Source organism: Saccostrea echinata, unplaced genomic scaffold, assembly GCF_033153115.1.
Source record: "Saccostrea echinata isolate AGI-Se365-2 ecotype Australia unplaced genomic scaffold, CSIRO_AGI_Sech_v1 ptg000019l, whole genome shotgun sequence".
NCBI lineage: Eukaryota > Metazoa > Mollusca > Bivalvia > Ostreida > Ostreidae > Saccostrea > Saccostrea echinata.
Genome location: NW_026889768.1, coordinates 5,150,156 through 5,165,678, shown reverse-complemented (window position 1 = coordinate 5,165,678; position 15,523 = coordinate 5,150,156). Strand labels below are relative to the sequence as shown.

The following is a 15,523-nucleotide window of genomic DNA, read 5'->3' as shown; positions in this document are numbered from 1 at the left end:
AAGATATCCACGCATCTTATTGCCGATATTTGGCCATTTTTGACAAATGACTATTCTTGTTATAAAAAATAACCTGCATGGTAATAAATATAAGACTCAGAAAAATCTTTTTGCTGCTGTGAACAGAACGGTATGGAGCATGTCACGTGACCGCAATGGGCAGAACGGTGGCAGATATGCATTAAAACTGGAGGGGACTATTTAATAAAAAAATAATACACACTGAAACATAATTTTATTTCTTTTATGGAAGTAATTCATTTAGTTCGCGAACTTTTTGATCACCCCTCGTATGTGCACAAGAATTTCATTCACTTTCCAGCATGGAAGTACATGTATATCCTTTCCCCTTTACAGTTTATTCAATTATTGATGTGTCAAGTCTAACTCATATATGTTTATTCATTTATTAGGTAACTGGCCGTTCTGTGCCGTGTCATTACATATATGTAGGCATCAAGTTTGACATCTGAATATTTTACTCCCCGATTACTTTCTTTTATAAAAGGGACACTTTAATTCTGAGCCCCTTTATATATCCCATAAGGGACCAATGGGCCACGATTAGGATTTAAATAAATTTTCAATTCAATCCTCACTTTATAAGGAAGCTTCCACCTTTGTTTTGTCTATTTTGTTTCGGGGTTTCCCCCTGACCCCACCTTTCACAATTTCTGATCTCATTATGAAAGAGGCATGGCCATTAACTTGCTCCAATTAAGTATGTATTGTGGCAAGTTTGATGTTAGCAATTTGTGCTATGTACAGTTAAATTTGAAATGATGGAGAACCGTGAAAATGTGTCAACTGTATGCATGATGTTGAAAACAGACAAAAATAGATAACATCACCTGATTTGTGGTAACCCAAATACAAGAGAATGGTTCTACTTTTATTGTAATACCATGAAAAAAAGGTAACATTATACAATGCACTTACTGCCTTCTCTATATGAACAAGCACAAAAATATGACTGTAAACATGCATGCAATGTAATATAGAAAATTCGTACAAGTTTCATGTACTCTGTACATCTAGCACTGAGTTTCTATTAAAATAATGGCATTGGTGAAAATAATGCATGCAATGTCATAAACAAGAGGTGCATGGGCCACAACACTCACCTGAGTAACTTAAACCCCGTTGTTCAACATGTTTTTTTTTAAAGATTTTTATATTCCCATGAATAAAGAACTGAAATCCACAAAATTGAAGAATGTTTGCAAGTTAATGGTACTATTCTTAAAACATAGGTAATCAGAGATTACAGAGCTCACCTCAACGAATGTTTTCTTTAAGTAAGGCAAAGTCCCACACTAAACTAATAATCTAGTAATGTGCATCCCTAGATGCAACATTATGCAATTTTGGTTTGATATGGCTTGCTGCTTGGGAATGGACTTATTTAAAACTTAAAACTAGTCACACATCCAGAAAATGTAAGTCAAATTCAGCATCTGAAGCAAGTTTGAGAGTGTTCGTCCCTTGATGCATCATCCATGCATGTTTGGTTCAGATAGGCCTTATACATGTAGTTACTTGGAAATGAGATCTGCTCCAAAAACTTTAACTTGGTCACTCATCTGGAAAATATAGGTCAGATCAAGCATCTGAAGCAAATCCAGTAGTGTGCATCCTTAGATGTATCATCCATGCAAGTTTGGTCAATATAGGGCTTATAGTTACTTGGAAATGAGGTCTGCTCCAAACATTATAACCTGGTCACTCATCTGGAAAATGTAGGCGAGATCCAGCATCCGAAGCAAATTGCAGCATCTGAAACCTTGACTGGTACAATGAAACACACTAGAAGCATCCCCCATGCATCTGTGATTGATATAGGGCAAAGAAGTATTTGAAAAGAAAACTGCTCCAAAAACTTTAACCTGGGACGCCGACGGTATTACGTAAGCTCCCCCAACTTCGTTGAGGTGAGCTAAAAATTCTTATTAAAGTCCCATATAAAATTTTGATCCCCTATCGTGCCCCACCCTTCCCCCTGGAGGCCATGACAAGAGCAATTTGCGGTAGAATCTACATTAGGAGGCTTTCATTAGTTGGAACTTTTCATGTCTATTGGTATTTGAGATTTCTAACCTTTTGTTTTTATTCCCATGTAAATCTTTGATCCCCTATTGTGGCCCCACCTTACCCCTGGGGACAATGAATTGAACAATTAAGAATGTACACTATGTAAGGAAGCTTACGTATTTAGCACATATACTACAACAGGAAGCTTTCATCTTTTCTGGCCCAGTGGTTTTTTAAAGATGTTTTTAGCAACCAAACCCTTTTTGCCTTTGTTGATTATCTCTCCTTTGAAGGGGACATGACCCTTTATTTGAACAATTTTAAATCCCAAAGGATGCTTCGTGCCAACTTTAATTAAAATTGACCCAAAGGTTCTTCAGAAGAAGTTGAAAATGTGAAAAGTTTACAGACAGATGGACACACAGACAGATGCCAGACAATGGGTGATCAGAAAAGCTCACTTGAGCTAAAAATCAAACAAATTAATGCTAGTCATGAAATAAACTTTCTAATTTTTCTAAGAGATTCACAATTGAATGTACAGCTAATAGTGATTCAGCCTTCAGTCTTGCTGCCACAATAAACAATGTAAATCTGATCCCATCACAATGTTTGGAGTGCAGATAGAGATATAAAGAGATAGTACCATTCCAGCTAGTGTGTACATATGAAATAATAAAAATTATGCATTGTATTTGATAACACCTTCAGTTTTTAAAATCTTGTAATCTCTTCCATAGCCATGTTCCTGAATCTATCTGCATACTCATAAATTCAAACATTTTAGGTTCACAATACAACTGACCAGCACCTTTTAGACATATTGTACAGCAATGGTTTCACGAGCACTTCCACTTTCCATTTTTGTGACATTTCATATCACCAAGTTAACACTTTCTCTGTGCCACATTTATTTTTCTTCTTTCCTTTCCAACCACTGAAGAATTGGTACATTGTATTTTGATTATGAATTTCTCTATATTTTTACTTTTTGAAAGCTACCATGGCGTCTACTTTGTGTATACTGGTTGTGAAGGACCTCAGTCTCACTTCCTCAGAATTAGCAATAAACTGAGGACCATCTTCACCCCATGACTCAGGAACATCAATGTCTTTATCTGTATACACCAGCAAATCAAAGGCACCTGCACAGTAGTGAAATATATTATACTTCCACACAGTTTAATGTAATGTACATGTATTACATTATACTTCCACACAGTTTAAAGTAGTGAAATACATTATATTTCCACACAGTTTAAAGTAATGTATTACATTATACTTCCACACAGTTTAAAGTAATGTATTACATTATACTTCCACACAGTTTAATGTAATACATTATACTTCCACACAGTTTAATGTAATACATTATACTTCCACACAGTTTTAAGTAGTGAAATACATTATATTTCCAGGCAGTGTAGGCAGAGAAATGAAATACAGCAGGTCAAATTTAAAAGAAAATTCTGTTGCCCTCTCCAGACAAACCAACAAAAAATGGCCAAACTCAAAACTTTTTTAAACCTCTGGGAAATGAATATTTATTGTTATTCGTTCCAGAAATACTTTCAATTTCAACAAATTTTGAAAATTCAGCACTGATGTTGAATTTTTCTGGAAAAAGAAATTTACTAATTGCTACTGACCCAATTTTTTTTTTCGTGAGTCGGGAGATGGCAAACAATTTTTTCCCCTAAAGATGGCCCTATACTTCCATGCAGTGTTGACAACAATTAACTGAAATGATAACATTCCCCTACTATAACAGAAAACTTATGACTAAATCATTCCAACTCTGCATGGCATAAGTTAGATCATTACTAGTACTACTATTTCCAAAATTTAATTAAAAAATCTCTTTCACGATACTTTTACCAATGCTGAAGCCCACAATAGTCAATTAATGTTTTGGAGAGTTTGGGGAGGCTGTGTGTGTTCCAAATGGTGATAATAAAAATGGCACTTCAGTATTACAGTACATGTTTATCATTTGAATTTAGAAATTAGTATTAACATGTACAAAAGGCTGCTCTAAATAAGATTTTCTTCCACTTATTAATTAAACATAATTTCAGAAGAAAACAAGAGATGTTTGTGAAACACTTATCATCCCTCCCCAATAATTGGAATTTTTTTAAGTCCAAGGGGCATAACTCTGTCAAAAATTGCTCGATCGTACCCAAAGCAAAACTTGACCTAGATATTCTTACAATAAATCTGTATACCAAAGTTCATTTCAGTATGTGCAATCTCTGCGAAGAAAATGAACGGAAACTGTTGGTGGATTGATAGACAGACCAAACGACCTACTGAAAGACAGTAGCAAAGCAATATGCCCTCCCTTCTTGAAGGGGGGCATAAAAAGGAGGGGGAAGGGGAATGTTTTTTTTTCATCAATGAGAAATTGCTATCCATCAAGATGTTTATATTATCTGTAACATTTTCAATATACTGTATCAGTCATTTACTCCCAGAAAAAAAGTTAATACACAATGAGATACTAATGAACAGAAATCACTGTTGCTTACTTAAATGGGTGAAATACATCAGGCCTCTAAAATTTAGGCACCAGCTGGCGCCTTAACAAAAAAATTTAGTCACCACGAAATTTTTCTAAGGTGCCAACTTTAAATGTTAATAGAATATAGAGACCCATGACATGCCTAAGAAAACATGACATGACCATTGCTAAAAATAATTTCCTCTCCTTTTAAATTTCTTTTTTTTTTCAGAAAAATGTGAAAATTTGCGGAATTTGATCATCGCCAAGTCATTTTAAAATGGTTGCCAATTTGGTGACTTACGGAAAAAATTTAGGCACCAATTAAAAAGTTTAGGCAAATTGTCGACTAAATTAGTCGCCTAATAGAGCCCTGTACATGTGAATAAAAAGTGTTCAATTAATTTAGCTTTATTTAAGGATCTAAAGGCAGTCCACTCTGCTTTCAAATATCATGGAATTATTATTTAACTCTTTTAGTGTATTGAGGGTCCATAACAGTATAGTTTTCATATGACATGTTTTCCCTTTGAGTTACTTCATTTGGCAGCCATCTTGAGGTAACCAAGTGATTTCTCTTCTTTGTCTTACTAAATTCAGAAATATTTGGAGGAAAATATTGTAAAAAATTTGACTTAAAATAGGCTTTAACACAAGTGTATATTCTTCCAAAAACAATGTTCCTACACCAGAATGGCCAGTATGACAAGTTAAAATTGGTGAAGACCTCCAATATGGCAGGCAACTGGAAATAACTCTTGCTAAATTCATGTCTATCAAAAACCATCTATAAAAATTGAACATCTGGTACATGCTGTTGACTTACATGCTCCCTCTAGGAGAGGTAGGAATGTTACTGAGGCGGTAATCTGACGTATAACAGCACTGATCTCGCTATTGATTTCTTTCTCTGACTTCTCACGAGGTTTACTACAAATGGATCAAACATCAGCAAAATCTCATTTTAAATGCCACTGCACCAAAAAAGTCAATTTTTGTGATTCTGACTCAACCATAAGATTAGACCATAGAAAAACATTTTACGTCATATTTTTAAGTATAATTTTGGCATTACATTATATTTGATTTAAACACTAAAACAGCACAGTTCATTTAATGTGTATTTACACATACACACCCTAAAGAAGTTGGATACTAGCTGACTTAACAATACATTTGAGTTATTTTAACTAGCTTTGAATAAAACATTGGGTTACCTTTCTTTCAGGGCCAATTTGTCCCCTTCCACATCAAACTGCCACCTCTCCAGAACCTCATTTGTATCCACATCTTTAATGACAACTACCAATTTCTTTACCGTCATATTATACAGCCATTCTAGAGGGGGAAAAAAAAGGTCTCCGACTCACATCAACAAGTTACCAATAGGTTGGACAAGACTTAACTTAACCATTAACTTTTCCCATTAATTAAATGCAATGGTCAATAACACCACACAAATGAAACAAGTGCTACTTATACAAAAATAGGAGGTACCTTGTGGGAACGATTTTAGTTAAATATGTTATGAAATATTTCTCAATTGAATATTTTGGCCAGTATAATTGTGATTTCAGCTGGGTTAAAGTACCAGGTAGCGCCAGGTTTTGAAAGGCCTGACTTCAGCTGTACATGTATAGCATTATAAATTCATTTAAGTTTTAACTTTGACATCTCCAATCTTAGGTAATATATCACTTTTTATTCATAAAAACATTATTTTTGCGTAATTACGTGAGACGTCTGCTTGCGAAAATTCCATTCTCGCATATAATTCTGCTCTTAAGGATTAAATAGAGCAATAACCAAAATTTGTGAAAATTTTGTTTCACTTATAAATACCAAACAACAATCTTGCGAAATTAAGGTGTCACAAAAATTAAGTGATCAACAGTATCTTGAAGTCTCTTTCTCCCATTATGTTCAAGGTAGTTAAGTAGTAATAGCTGACAATATGTCACATGATTATCTATACATGTATTCGCCAAGTACTTTAAACAATTCTGACATATTTTATAAAATTGTTGTTGTTTAAATATTTTGAGTGGGTCTTTAAAATTTGTTGTCTATGTATTGTAATGTCCCACTGCATATTGTTAACTGCATTGAGAGGGCCTTGTGGAAAATTACTGCTTTGCAATATCAATTTTTCATCAATAAAATATCACTTATCACTGATAAGTATTACATGTATTCCAATGACACTAATGGAAAAAAGTTACTACTCTGGCATATATATCTTCGCTAGCCAAGGGTTTCTGATCCGCTACTCTTCTCACAAACCCTTGGCCTATGGTACTGTCAAAAGACGGGAATGTTTATGTCACGTGATCTCGAATCTTACCACATATTCACAGATTGTGTCACCGACAGAAATAAAAAGCAAATTTAAACATTTAAGTTTTGAGAGAATAATTATCAAGAAGGTATCGAGTGATGTTTTTTTTTTTTTTTTAATTTTTTTTTTTTTTATTTGTTTATTTAGGGTGCAAATCTACATTTGTAATATAAATTCCTGATCACATTATTTGCACATCAACTTAATTAAGATTGGATGACACCATAGCTATTTACAGAATGGCATGTTATCTTACGGATCATTGTTTACTTGTGTTTTTCATTCCCAAGACTAAAGAGTCAAGATATATCCCAAACGCAAATATCTTCATTTACAAAAAGCAATTGCTGATTGGTCGAACTGTATCAATCAACTCCAATCACAACTCGAGAAAAAAATCCCTACTTTTGACAGCACCCTAGGCCAAGGGATTGTGAGAAGAGTAGCGGATCAGAAACCCTTGGCCAGCGAAGATGTGGCATATAAAGCATTTAAACATTGTGACTGCTTGGGAAAACAACGTATTTCAGCAAGTCATCAACTGAAAACAAGGGCAAATTTACTTGGGTAAAAGAGGGATAGCCGGGACCAAGTATACCCCCCTTTTAAAAACTAGAGTGTTCCAAGGAACGCATGTGTCGCCTGCTTTGTAGCTTCATTAAAGATGTAAATAAATCATGGTCAGCTTTTTTATCTACTATTAGCACGATAGTTCATGCATTTGCCTCCAAAGAAAAAATGGCATCCATGGATAGTATAAGACTGTCAAAAAATCTGACAATGAAAGAAAATATGGTTCCCTAACCCTCAAATGAATAATCAAATTGAAATTATCAGAAATAACTATTTATCATTTTATTAATGCATGTTTCCAACAATCCTCTAAAAGAGATTTCAGTCTGTCTTGCAGGTTGCAACACAGTATTAAATTTTGCTATATATTCTTACCTAAAATGCACAACTTTGAGTAGGTGGTATTAAATTAAAACAAACTTCTGAGAGGTTTCCTTTTCAGATCTTGTAAAACAATTCTTTATAAAGATTTTAGTACCAAGAAATACTTAGCCATCCAGCAAAGGCTCGCAAGGTTGTTACGGTCGAAGTCGAGCAAGTGCTTGAAAATCAAGTTCAGGACCTAATCACTCCCCACTCAAATACAGTATATAAAAAAAATCAGCACGCCCTAAATTATAATGAATCTGGTCAATACAGGAAGTTTACATATAGTTCTTCATTTCATAAAAAAAAATTCAGCTCCAGTCTCGTGCAAAAATGTCCGAATCAGGAGGGGAGATTCAGGAATTATTTTGCATCAGCCATGTTTTGAACCTCAACTGAAATACTGTTAACACCTTTACTGCAGACAGACAGAGCTCTAGACAGACGCCGGGTAAAGTGATCCCTAAGTGCTGCTCTGCTCTGCAGGCGACACAAAAATTAAAACTTACATCATTTTTATGAAATCACAGTTAAGGGTACTTTGCAATTTTGAATGAACATAATTGCAAAATGACACCCTTGATAGAAATGCTTCAAGTTGGTCATCAAAAATTTAATACCATGAATACTAAGAAGAAAAGAAATGGTAAATAGCTCTAATCTTAACTTAGATTGTATACTTTACCTACCTTTAACTTGTGAAATGACTGTATTTAGATACTTTTTTAACATGTCATCAGATGTAACAAGTAAAGTAAGACCATATTTCTGTACTCGTGTAAAACTCTCTGGTGGATAAATCCCTCTCTGGTATAATATACTGTTAATTCCATATGCTGCAAATTAGATCAAAACTGTTAATGTGATAGGGTAGTCAACAAATACAAAATAGATGTCTGTAAGAAAACTCCAGTGAAAGGTGAGAGAAAGAAGCATTTTTCCACCATACATCTCTACTGTAGAAGTAAAATACCCCTTGTTTTCATTTTATAGTAACTCAACTGTAACACAATTGAAAATGATAACCTATAACAATTGAACTTTGGTATCTTGAACACTGATATCTTGAATCCATCAGGTCCAGGAAAATCACTATATTTATCTATATAGCTTAATTTACCTATATAGCTTTATTTACCTATATAATATAGCTTTATTTAGCTATTTTAGAATAAGTTTATGTTTTATGAAAAGCAAACAAAAAGTCGCATGAAAATTATGGCTGATATTTTTTTAAAAAGGTTTGATAAAAACAACCTAGGGCATAGATAGTAAAAACATTGCCTCCTTTAAACACTTTTTAACCAAAAAATGCATCTCTATTGTTTGGATAGCTGTCCATTACTGGAAGTGCGATGAGGCATGACTAAGTGTGATTGCCTTGCATTGTGCTGAATTATTACCAATCATCTTGTTGACCAAAACTGCTTTTCTTTGTTAAAGTAGCTGCTTATTCACAGATTAACTGTTATACATAGCCCCAAAACTTTAAGATCTTTGATTGCAATTGCACAAAAGAAGAAACATTTTTAAAAGTGGGTTTTTGGTGAAATGTTTTCAGTCCATTTCAAAGTCAAACTAATACTGTCTCATTATGCGACTTTTTGTCTGCTTTTCATAAAACAAAAATTTACTCTGAAATAGCTAAATAAAGCTATATTATATTGGTAAATAAAGCTATATAGGTAGATTTAGCTATATAGCTAAATATAGTGATTTTCCTAGACCTGTCCATGTCGGAGTGATTTTTGAAGTTTCAATTAGCCCTTTCAAGATAACTGCAGTACTACTCTTTTGCAGGGCAAAATAACATTTGGCGAAGTTTTTGATGACAAATAATTAAATTACGAATATTTGACAATTACTTTTACATCATATTTCACCAAAATATATCATTTTGCCCTGCAAAAGGGCAGTACCACAGTAATCGTGAAACAGTTTATTTCTTCTTCATGTATTTTAACCTCGTCTTCAATGCAACTTAAGTGTGATATTTTCATGTATATTGTTTTCAGATAAGTTCAAATTTTGAAAATTATCACTGCATCAAAGTGCGATTTTCTGCACATCTTAAAAAAATCGCTAATTTAAGAAATAAGTATGAAATAAGTATGATTTAGTAGCTAAATAAAGCTACTTCGGGTAGGTAAATAAAGCTCCGTATTCAAGCTACAGTATCTAAATGTAGTGATTGGACCATACCTGTAGAAAATAAGACGCATCTTACCTCATCACGATTTGTAATCGAGGTTTTTCCAAATCAAAAGCTGACAGACCGTGTACTAAAATGATTAAAGTGCATCAAAGCCTCAGATATAGATACTTACAAAAGAATTCAGCTACGATCTCAGTGGAGCCTCTCAGAGTAATTGCATTCGACGTTGCAGTCGCTGCCATCGTTAATTTTCCCGCCGATGTGTTGTTATTTTTCTTAATACCGATTCCGACTCTTATAAGAACTGGGTAAAAGTAGACACATTCTTGTTAGTTTTCATTGGGAAAAATGTACTCCAAACTTGTACAAAGAAGAAATTTATGGGACGTGCAGGAATTGAGAACACCCACATGCCAAAGATGTAAATTCTATAATAGGCTATATTAACTTGAATTACATGTAATGCGATGAACGAAAAACAACAATAAGCCCATGGTCCTCAACAATCACCGAAATTCACCTTTGCCCTGTTGTTTTACAAAGATCCTCCATTTTATTCAGATGAAAAATTATCTGAACCTCAAGGGGTCGGGACATAACCATGCCAGCTCACACATGTACTGATCTAGGGATGTTTCAATACCAATATAACTAACATTTTGTTCTGCTGAAGAAAGAATTTTACAGCCCCCCCCCTTCTCCTGTATATTTGCATAATGTAATCTTAATTCCTGATATAAGCCCCACTCTAATCCCGGAGTTTAATATTTGAAAAGAAAATTGAACTACACAACTTGGGAATGTATATGCATAATAATTGATTCAGTATGGCACAGCTACTTTTGAAAAAAAAAAATCTAAGTTTCCTACATATTTTGCATGTAAAACTTTGATACCCTGTCCTAGCCCTACCCCTGGGTCAACGATTTAAACAAACTTAAATCTGCACTACCTGAGGATCCTTGCATATATTACAAAATTAATGTAATATGACTAATCATGCCCCTGTTGTTCTTGAGAAGATTTTGCAAGATTGTTCCTATATATTCTTAATATACATGTATGTAAAACTATGATCCCGATCTGATTAAAATCAGATCCTCGATCCCCCCCCCCCCCCGCCTTTTTTTTATTGTAAAAAGGAGCGGATAGATTTCATTTTAATCAGATTATATTGTATAGGCACATCCTTTCCCAGGACAATGATTTGAAGAATATCTATGTACATGTATCCAACAAAGCAATGTTGGTCTATCCTTGGAAGTCATTACAACCATCTTTATAACTGGAAGTATATTACTTAAAGGAACAGACAAATATTTTATATTAATATAGAATTGACACCTTAGGCTTCAAATAAATACCCATTCCTTTTCTGATATTTTAATTAGTGTCCAGCGAAAACAATCTTATTATAACATTTCTAATAGTTTAAAAATTATTTGCACTCAGCATCCACATTCACCAAAGTACTTACATGTCAAAGTGCATGAAATGAAACAATCACACATTTTCAGAACTTGAAGAACAACACCTGCACCTATTAAAACATCCACACTCTACACAAAATACTCATCTTACAATAGCAGATAATGCTTTGTCAGGAAACTTTCACATAAATTTCATATTTTCTGGCACAGTAGTTCTTGTGGTGGATTTTGAGTGACCTCATCCTATTTTTGCCCTTTCTTGATTATCTTCCCTTGGACAAGAATATGGTCCTTCATTTTATTAAATTTAAATTCCCCACTCCCAAGAATATTTTGTGGTCAGTTTAATGGAAACTTGTCCAGTGGTTCTAGATAAAACTTAAATGTTTAGAAGTCAACAATTAATTGTAAGTAAATGATAAGGACTCACACCTCAGGATACAGACTGTTAGATGGTCCATAACTGTGGGTTAGGAAATTTATACAATACTCTGACTTTGGATTTTATCAAATTTATTTAATGAATTTATGAATACTGTAATAATTTTTCAAAGTCAGAACTTTTTAAAGACATTTAATAACAACCACTAACATACCATCTTCTTTAGCCAGGGGTTTCTGACCCGCTGCTCTCATCTAAAACCCTAGGTATGGTTTATGAGGAGAGTAGCGGACCAGAAAATCCTTGGCTAGCGAAGATGCTGGCATACTTGTACATGTAAGTATAACAAAATACCCAGACTGTAATATTCAACATTACAAAGAACTCCGCTTGAATATACTTATCACACCACACCCTCTACAGTTATCTCAGAAATAACGAAATAAATAAAAAACTGTAGTGTCAAAATAAAATGTTAGTATTGTTAAGAACTTCCGTCCCCTGTCCGAAGTTTTCTCAATTGGACCACTTTGGCTGGAGTCTTCTTCATGTCGTAGGCCTGTCCTATGTAATACATACAATTAATGAACACCGTGGTTATATTTAGATGCCAGCCGTACTCGCTAGTGGAATAGTCACTGGGGAAAGTGTGATGGTAGTTATGGAAGCCCTCACCCACTGCACTCAGAGTCACGCCCAAATTCTCAGCTGGGTTAATCCGCTTATCGTAAGGTCTTGTGCCCCATAAATGGGCAAAACTGTTCACAGACCACGTGGCATTAAGTCCAATACAATAGCGTAAGATGGCGGCAAGAAAATATGCATTCCACAAGGATTCTCCCCAGAAATACCAGGGAACAACTGAGGGTATGATGAAACACAGTAAAATCATCAGAGGAATGTAGAACCTGTAAAAATGAAAATGATCTTGCAGTAATACATGTATTATTTATATTATAAATGAACCTGGGTTATAAATCAAAACTTTTTTTCAAACTGTCACAAATACTTTCATATTTATTGTTCATTTAACAAAATTTATAGAAAGGTACCTTCTTTGAAACATGACAATTTTGTCAGCATAAAGATCAGAAAAGTCGAGACGGCTCCCTTTCTCCATAACATTCGGATGTTTTCTGACCAGCAGCCAGCCGATGTGGGCGAAAAAGAAGCCTCTCTTGGCGTTGTGTGGATCAGCATCTGTTTCTGAGTATTTGTGATGAACTCGATGGTCACGTGACCAGTCAAGTATGTCATTCTACAAAGTAATTAGTCGTTTTCATTAAAAAAAAACCTAAAAAAAAATACTAAATTTCCTACATTGAACAAGTGCCAAGTAAATAAGAAAGATGATAGATTTAGCATATTGTCAATGTCTGAAATTTAGGAAGCCAAAGTGGAAAAGTGGTACCAGCATCCATACAGTCCTCTCTCCCTCTCCCACCACTCATTATATAGTCTAACCATGTTAAAAGCCTATGGTATCATGTATTTAAACTGACTGCTCGCCTTCCCAGAGAGAGCAACGCGCTATACTTCAAGAAAAAATATCCAAATACCGAGATTCTGAGTTCTAGAAGATTGACTTGGAAACTAATATCTGAACAATGATATGCAATTCACCTGAAAAGCGGCAGCATTCATCAGTGCCAAGAAGAAACGGAGTGGTGCCCGGGCTTTGTACGACTTGTGGGCCCAAAGACGGTGCGCCCCTGCAGTTATTCCCATGGCAGCAAATAAATAGTAGAAGACGCCTGAAATATACATAAGTTTTATGATAAACAAATTAATAAAAAAGAGAGAAAACGGAAAATCACAAAGTTAACATAGGACCTATTTCTTGAAAAAAGTGCCTGGTCTGGCAAGATATTTCTTTCGTTTGTGTAATAAATTTTAGCTATACTGTTTGAGAACTATGAGTTTTAAACTCGGATATCACTTTAGGTAATAACTGTTATAGTAAATAAGGAGCCATCGTCCAATTTCTGTCTGGGTGTCACTGTAGGAACTTCTCCTATGTTTCAATGATTCAATTATATGATCACCAATGGAATTTTCATGAATGCTGGGAAAAGAATCTATTTTTAGCTAACACTGAGCACTACCTGCTGCTAATTTCTGAATTGTTTTATTTATCATTAAAATACAGTACTAAAATTTTGTAAAACTTTGACGAGACTAAACCAAGTTACAGAATTTACTTACTCCAGACCCATGTAAAAGGGTGTGATTTTGGTATGAGAGTCAAAGCGTAAAGCGCACCGCCGTGCAAAAGCACCATCAAAATGACGTTTCTCCAAACAATCCGAACGTTTGCTTTCCCCGGTCCTGTATGTTCATCAAATGACATGTTGTCCGAATGAAGCACCTCCTCCACGACACCTCTAGGCGATTCTTCTTCTGTCTGTATGACATTCCTGGGTGCCATATTCTACAAAAGTTTTAAAACTACGATAATGCTCATAAGGAATATGACGTCATAATTTAATTACGTCACAGATATCTAAGTGAAAGATTTTAGAAATGAAGCTGTTTAATAAAAGTAAAACAGTTTCAATTATGACTAATATCTTTTGTCTCTATCTATTTACTCGTGAATAAACGAGAAGGCATAGCAAGGAAAACTGAATAGGAAGTAAATAAGTGTAATGGAAGAGAAAAGGGATTGTGGGAAGGGTAATCTTGAGAAGATAATTGAAGTTAAATCATGAAAAAAAGAAGAGTGGATGGAAAAGGGGGAGTCGGATGTATACCCGATGTTTGTCACTAATCATGCAAACACCATGAACTTTATGCATGATCTGTGATAAGATGGTTTAACAAGTTGATCAGCAGGTTAAAAATATATCTTTTCTCCCACCCCCTAATTTTTCTTTTCTCTCACAGTTTAGAACCCTCATCCTTTTTATTTTCTTCCACGTCCCTCTTATCCTACATGGGATTGTCACTGTTTTTAAAACAGGTTGGGACCAATCGCACATGCAAATGGGATATAATACAGCCCCTTTTGGGATCCCAAATGGGATATAAATTTACAGTGCAAAAAAGAAAAACTTTTCATCTATAGCTGTACATATCATAAATCCGCATCAAAATACTTTTTAAAAAAGTAACGTTTGGTTAACAAGTTTTTCTGTATCCCCACTAGCTGTTTAGGAGACTGATTTTTTGGAAGATCCTACTAGACTTCTTGGGGATTAATCTCACAAACTGTATAGGGTTATAGAAAACCTTGCTCGCCAAATGTTATTGTATTCAGTTTATATTTATGCAGATTTAGAATATTTATAGCCAAAATTTTTTTAAATTGTACTGTAAATTTATACTCCATTTTAGGATATTCTATCCCAAACTGGCTATTACACCCCATTTGGGCGATTGGTACCAATTTAACCTGTTTAATAGTACTTAACTTAAAAATTTACCAATTTGGTGCCGGTGTTTATAAATTCAAATATGATCTCAACCTATTTAATAAATATGGAGTTTGGAGAAATTAAGATTCGTCAATTTACTTCCATTCATGCTTTTCAAACACGGTAGACGTGTACAACAACCTGCCGTCGTATGACCCGCTCTGGTGATGTACTCTTGTGTAAACCTGATCACGTCTTCTTGACAGCTTATAATACGCTTAATTGATCGGCTCCAGAATATTTTTAGTTTTACTACCTTGATTAAATCAAGATATACACAGAAAAAGTACACGAAAAGATACATGCACTGGGAAAGGTTATTATCGGGA

The 15,523-nt window shown here is 34.5% G+C and overlaps 2 protein-coding genes across 2 annotated transcripts; both read right to left on the bottom strand.

Moving 5' to 3' along the window:
* Positions 1–879: 879 nt before the first annotated feature.
* On the bottom strand, positions 880–10,220 carry LOC133189782 (mitotic spindle assembly checkpoint protein MAD2A-like). Its single transcript, XM_061325182.1, has 5 exons — positions 10,139–10,220; positions 8,501–8,647; positions 5,752–5,872; positions 5,361–5,464; positions 880–3,176 (listed from the first exon to the last, which is right to left on the bottom strand). Exons 1-5 carry the CDS (start codon positions 10,206–10,208, stop codon positions 3,016–3,018), a joined length of 603 nt encoding a protein of 200 aa, XP_061181166.1. The 5' UTR covers positions 10,209–10,220; the 3' UTR covers positions 880–3,015.
* Positions 10,221–11,333: 1,113 nt separating this feature from the next.
* Positions 11,334–14,209, bottom strand: LOC133189781 (acyl-CoA desaturase-like). Its single transcript, XM_061325181.1, has 4 exons — positions 13,984–14,209; positions 13,402–13,532; positions 12,831–13,036; positions 11,334–12,686 (listed from the first exon to the last, which is right to left on the bottom strand). Exons 1-4 carry the CDS (start codon positions 14,204–14,206, stop codon positions 12,263–12,265), a joined length of 984 nt encoding a protein of 327 aa, XP_061181165.1. The 5' UTR covers positions 14,207–14,209; the 3' UTR covers positions 11,334–12,262.
* Between the last annotated feature and the right edge of the window lie 1,314 nt (positions 14,210–15,523).

Bases quoted from the DNA above. Each gene is read 5' to 3' on its own strand.
- LOC133189782 (XM_061325182.1), bottom strand. From the start codon at position 10,208: ATGGCAGCGACTGCAACGTCGAATGCAATTACTCTGAGAGGCTCCACT. The intron at 5,873-8,500 runs GTAGGTAAAGTA...TTCCCCCTCTAG, and splicing joins AGTCATTTCACAAGTTAAAG to AATGGCTGTATAATATGACG. The intron at 5,465-5,751 runs GTAACCCAATGT...ATCCATTTGTAG, and splicing joins AAATTGGCCCTGAAAGAAAG to TAAACCTCGTGAGAAGTCAG.
- LOC133189781 (XM_061325181.1), bottom strand. From the start codon at position 14,206: ATGGCACCCAGGAATGTCATACAGACAGAAGAAGAATCGCCTAGAGGT. The intron at 13,037-13,401 runs GTGAATTGCATA...ATTACTTTGTAG, and splicing joins TGAATGCTGCCGCTTTTCAG to AATGACATACTTGACTGGTC. The intron at 12,687-12,830 runs GTACCTTTCTAT...TCATTTTTACAG, and splicing joins ATTGTCATGTTTCAAAGAAG to GTTCTACATTCCTCTGATGA.